The following is a 6000-nucleotide window of genomic DNA, read 5'->3' on the forward strand; positions in this document are numbered from 1 at the left end:
CTATGGGCTCCTGATGTGTTTTTGTTTATTTGTTTTGGGCTGGTTGTGGGCTTGAACTCTAGGTTTGGGTGCTGTCCCTCAGCTTTTCAGCTCAAGGCTGGCACCCTACCGTTTGAGCCACAGCACCACTTCTGACCCTTTTTGCTTTTGTGATGCTGAGGAATCAGATCCAGGGCCTCATACATCCAAGACTATCACTCTATTGCTGAGCCGCCTTAACAGTCTGAGCTCCTGCTTACTATCAGGTGCTGGCAGCCTGTGTTGCCCAATTCCCAGTCTAGGGTATATGGGTGGAGTTTTGGTGGGGTTTGGGCTTCTCTTGTCCTGGGCCTCCAGGTCTTTTGTTGTCACAGGCGTGCTTCCCGGGGGAGTGTTGTTTCCTGGTTTTCTCCCCTCTGTTGAGGCGTATGCTCAGCTTTTTACTTCAATTGGGAGGAGTTGGTTGTGTTGTTCAGGTGCCGGATCCCCGGGCTTGGTTCCGGCCCCAGCCTGGAGCGCGCTTGTTAGGCCTGTGCTGATGTGTATACCCCCTAGGTTATACAGCCTGGGGGACACAGTTCAAATTTCTTCTACTGTTGGTAGTCTTGACCCAGGGGCGCTGTTCCTGGCTTGGGCATTTAAGCTCCCTTCCAGGGGTGCTCTTGCTCTAGCCTGGCCAGCTGAGTGTGCTCCACGGGCTGGTGGAGCTCTCAAACAGTTCCCAGTTTTAGTGGGTCCTGTGGTCCGGGTGCTGGGGTAGGGAGTCTAGGTCAGGGTCTGGGGATTCCCTCCAGCTCTGGTCTCCCTTGAGGGATACACTTCCCCTGTGGGGTACTCACCCTGGAGCTGGTTGTTTCTGTGTGGTGTAGGTCGTCAGTTGTTGTTGCAATCCGGGCTGGGTTGGGCGGTGGTGGCTCTGTGTGATTCTTTTCTGTCTCTGCCTCTGTCGAAACTGTTGGGTCAAGAGTGTCCACGCTCAGGCAGCTTCTTCTCGGTACCTCTGGGGCCCAAGTGACCCCGCCGGGTTGTTGCGATCGTGATCGGGCGGGCGGGTGGTCTGCAGACAGGACCCTTTGTCGCGCCGAGCCGCTTTGGCGGGATGGAACCTCTCTGCTCGGGTGGAGAGTGCTGGATCGCTGCGATCGCGATCCGGCGGGCCGGGTGGTCTGCCGCAGGTCCTTTTGTCACTCTGCTGATCCCGAGCGACTTTGGCGGGATGGAGCCTCTCTGCTCGGGTCCACTTATTTTCTATTCACCTGCAGAATTATAGCAGGAATAAGAGATGAACTTCAGGAGGGGAGTCAAATCCTAAGACTTCTATGAACTGGAGAAAAGACTGGTCCGAATTCATGGGGCCTCTAAATTCTGTCTCTATGTAAAATCTCATGTATATAGGAAGAACTCCTTTGAATATGTGTGAAGACATAAACATACATGCAAAGACGTAAACAAACAAAGCTCTGCTCCCTTAAATGCCAGTGGATATGGAAGCAGATGGATTGTAGAAGGCTCTTTGGAGACATGGATCCATGATTCAGGCCCTCAATTCAGACCTTCCGAACCAGGAAGTTCCATCTTCAGCAGTGTTGACACCCTGGGCTGGACAATTCTTTGCAGTGTGAGGCTGTCCTGAGGGGGGGCTAGCTGCACCTGTTCTCCACCTGCTGTTCTTCAGACGAGGCTCTGGCTGAGAACAGCTAGACAAGAGTCACGTGTGTTCCCAGGCCATCGCGTTCTGATTAGCAGGTGGCAGAGGCTTGAGGGGAGCACCTCGGGGTCCCTTTCAGATCTGACTCGCCTGGTTCTACCGTCACCTGTGTGGCTGTAAATGAATCTCTTCAGTGGAAATGTGATCTTGTTTTTACTTGTTGCCAGAATCAGGGTTTGAACTCGGGGCCTTGTTCTTGCTCAGCTTGCTTGCTCACAGCAGGTGTTCTACCACTTGAGCCCTACTTCCAGTCTGACTTTTTGTGGGTTATTTTGGAGATGGAATCTTGTACACTTTTCTGCCTGGGCTGGCCTTGAACCACTTCCTTCTAAATCTCAACCTCCTGAGGAGCTAGGATTACAGGCATGAACCATTCACATCCAGTTGAAATGTGTTCTTTATAACCATCGTTCTCATTTTGGACGATCCATTTGCTTATGGAATCTATTCTTGACTCTTTACCAAAATATATTTCTAAGAAGTCCAAGCACATATAAAATGGCTCTGGTGTTTTACTAAACTTACCCATACCGCCTAGATTTAACATAGGAGGCGCTCAGAAAGGAGTTGGCTAAAACACCTGCTCTCCCCTCTCTGCTTCTTCCCACAGGAATTCTCACCCTAAAGAGAGCAAATGAACTCCTGAGCACAGGCGTGCCGGGCAGTTTCTTGGTCCGAGTCAGCGAGAGGATGAAGGGCTATGCTTTATCCCACCTGTCAGAGGAGGGCTGCAAGCATTTCCTCATCGATGCCTCTGCCGACTCCTACAGCTTCCTCGGTGTGGACCAGCTGCAGCATGCCACCCTGGCTGATTTGGTGGAATATCACAAGGTAAAACAATTCATCAGTGTAACTCCCTTCCTAAGTTGTTATCCACTCTAATAAAGAAAGGCAGTAAGGAGAAAAAAACCAATTGAGACATATCATGGGGTGGAAGGTTCTTCTCTGATCCTTCCTCCTCCTGATAGTTCAGATTTTTCATTGCATTTTCTTTAGCACAGAACGTAGCTCCTCCTCAAATACCCAGGGAGATTCCACTGGAGCAGAGAACACCACAGATGATAAGCAAGCGGTACTCCCACTTTTCCCATCTGATCACAGCCTTAGCTTAGAGCTGGGGCCCTAAAGGGAAAGTGACAGTATGGAGGAGAAATTTATCTTTAATATGGTCATGACCTTCTAAAGGTTTACATAGATCAAGGGTAGAGGTGGAGTCTTATACGCTTTTTCTGCCCAGCTGGCCTTGATCGTCCAGCTCTTAGCCTCTCCAGTAGCTAGGCATGAGACACTAGCACCTGGCAAAAATGTGTTCTTCTTAAACATAGTTCCCACTTATAAGATCCATTTGCATGTGGAGTCTAGTTACTTTGTCCAGTTACTAAATACCAGAATATTTTACCTTTAAGGATATAGCCATGTATGACTGCTGCCCCCCACCCCCGCTCCTACCCCCCTCCCGCCCCACCCTGATCTTGTACCTTCTGATTGACAGGAGGAACCCATCACCTCCCTGGGGAAGGAGCTCCTGCTCTATCCCTGCGGGCAGCAGCAAGATGGGCCACCAGATTACCTGGAACTCTTTGAGTGACAGTCTCCGTTCAAGCCATTCTAAGCCTCCAGCTGGACAGACACCACGGAAACAGACATTCGTGTAGGAAGCCAAAATCACCCTGCAGCCAGGCAGGAGTATCCATGGAGCGTCCATGGAGGCCTTGCTGAAACCTCTTTGACACAGACATCGGGGTGTTATCCAAGGAAAAAGAATCTCTTCCTTATCTGTAAAGGGTAAGGGTACCAATGTCAGCAATGACCTGACACGAAGAATACCACCTTAGTGATGTATGTAAGATAAAACGAACAAAGATTCTTCTTAGAATTCAGTTGTACTTCAAAAGCAGCAGTAGCTCATGTGAGCTGTCCACTCCCTCTCTGTCCTTTCTGAGGTCTGTTGAAATGAACTTCCATCTTGTCTTCAGAAAGCTGGCAAAAAAAAGTCCTTCCTGAGGGTTAACATCATCCTGGGTGATCTAGATGATGCATGCTAGATGAGCCAGGATGTAATCGACAGAAACCAGATGCCTCGAGTGTAAATTGAATGGGGAGTTTGCAAATGCAGGACTGGAGGAGAAACATGACCTCGGATACACAGGGGCCATTGGGAAGTGAGCCGGCATCTGGGAGTTTGCTTGTTTGCTTTGGGGGAGACAAGAAGAGCCGCACTTCTCTAAAGGCACAAAAAATAATGAGGCAAGTGCACTGAAGGGGCCAGTCATCACTGCTGCAGAGACAGGAACAAATATGCCAGGTGTTCGAATGTGACTTGGTGCAGATGTATGCAAGATAAAACGAACAAAAAAGAAAGCACACATTTCTCAGAATTAAGTTGTACTCAAAAGCAATAGTTGTTCATGCGAACATACCTACATTGAAGTCCTTAACCCCTGTTTGTGACTGTGTTGGGACTTTGCAGATGGAGCTGAGGGAAGAGGAGGATGCACTCTGGATTAGGGCAGACCCTCATATCCCACAACTAGCAACCTTATAAGAAGAGGGATTTGGTATAAAGCAGACATGCACACACAAGGCAGTGATGTAACGTCAAGGCAGGGCATGCCAGGGGTTTTTGGCAGTCCCTAGAAGCCAGGAGAGGCCCAGAGCCATTAGGAGGAAACCTGACCCTGAGCACACCTTGATTCAGCCTTTTAGCCCCCAGAACTGTGGTAGAAGAGATGACTAAGTCAATGAGTTTAGCGTAGTGTTTTCTAGTAGCTTCAGAAAGCTAATACAGTAGCTTACAAACACATCGGTTCACTCTTTAGTATACACTTTCACATCCTCATAATGAAGTAAATATGGGAGATGGGAAAACCTAACTAGTTCTTGTTTGGCGCTAGGATCAGGAATTCCATGCCTTAAAGTACCGCTAACTGGAAAATTCCATGCCTTACAATACCGCTAACTGGAAAATTCCATGCCTTACAGTACCACTAACTGGAAGATCAAGTCATGTTTGGGTCCAGCACCAACTTAGAGACAACTTCAAGATAGTGACTGAGGAAGCGCAAGCTTAGGCCTAACTCTGTCAGTATTATTTATAGTGCCTTTGTGTGTGTGCGTGCACATATGTGTGCACACACGCACACACGTGCTGGTACAGGGGTTTGAACTCACTGAGTTGTCAGATGCTTTTCTTGCTCACAGCTGCCACTTTACCACCTGAACCACACTCCCAGTCCAGCATTTTGCTGAATAATTGGCAATTGCGTATCACAGACTCTTTTTCCTGGGCTGGCTTCAAACCATGATCCTCCAGATCTCAGCCTTTTGAATAGCTGAGATTCTAGGCCAGGAGCCAGCCAGCAGCTATGAATTCTAGATCTTCCCTTTATTAGCTCACTTTACACAACCGCTGAGCTGTTTATCCTAGCGGCCTATTGTCTAGCATGTCTGGGATGGTTTTAGGACAGAAAGGGAAACTTTTAAAGACTAAAGGGCACAATGACAGCCTGTGCAATCCATTACTGGTCTGCAGATAACTGGCACATTTCACGTGGACGGGATGTAGTATGGATTGCTTTTGCTAATGCTTTTGCTGCTGTCCCCCAGTCAGTAATCAGTGTTTACCACCAAGCTGCTGATTCAGGACTCACTGTGCCTGTCCCACAATAGGCCAGGTGGTGCCCAGTGAATGATGGGTAAGCCAGAGGACGGCTCTCTGCCTTTCCTGTCCACCCACTCCAGTGTGCACTTCTCTTCAGTTGAAAGGCTGCACCTGTCTGAAGTGCTTCCGCCAACTGAGTCACGAGCCCAGTAACTCCCAAACAAGATGTCGAGTATCCTACTTTGGAGAGTTCTTAATGGTGTGGCAGCGTTGCCAGGAAAAGCTTCCCACATAAGTTACTCTTACTGGCCCCAGACAGCCTTCTGTGGTATGGGTGTGGGCTTTATAGAGATCTATATGAAGCAACTAACTAGAAGTAAAGGACAAATGGTTAATAAAATTGCCTTCCGCTTTTGAACTGGGAGTGCTTACGGTGTGTTTTGTGGGTTGTTTTTAAAATAACCTTTGTAATCATTTCCACACGGGTGTGAATGCTCCAGCAGGCCAGGTGCTTATCATTGCCCAGGTTAAACATGGATGGAGAGGGGTTGGTGGTGAGGTACGAAGCCCCAGGGACTAAGGAGGGAGGCAGCGGGGGCTGGTGACAGCCCTGCACTTAGCCTTGTTCCAGGCTAAGGTGTCTCACTCAGGGTGCTGAGGATGAGGTCTCAATGCAGGTCACCCAATAACCCAGGCCAGCATGGTACAGCGA

General features: G+C 48.9%; 1 protein-coding gene across 4 annotated transcripts in view; it reads left to right on the forward strand.

Moving 5' to 3' along the window:
* The window catches only part of Sh2d4a (SH2 domain containing 4A), a 53811-nt gene extending 48105 nt beyond the window's left edge, over window positions 1–5706 (forward strand). For all 4 annotated transcript variants that reach the window (XM_070016560.1, XM_070016563.1, XM_070016561.1 and 1 more), the window contains 2 exons: window positions 2298–2518; window positions 3180–5706. In XM_070016560.1, coding sequence (XP_069872661.1) covers window positions 2298–2518; window positions 3180–3275 — 317 coding nt within the window. In that variant the 3' untranslated portion in view covers window positions 3276–5706. The remainder of the gene's footprint in view (window positions 1–2297; window positions 2519–3179) is intronic.
* The last annotated feature ends 294 nt before the right edge of the window (window positions 5707–6000 follow it).

This window comes from Dipodomys merriami, unplaced genomic scaffold, assembly GCF_024711535.1.
Source record: "Dipodomys merriami isolate MVZ:Mamm:240054 unplaced genomic scaffold, mDipMer1.0.p SCAF_12, whole genome shotgun sequence".
NCBI lineage: Eukaryota > Metazoa > Chordata > Mammalia > Rodentia > Heteromyidae > Dipodomys > Dipodomys merriami.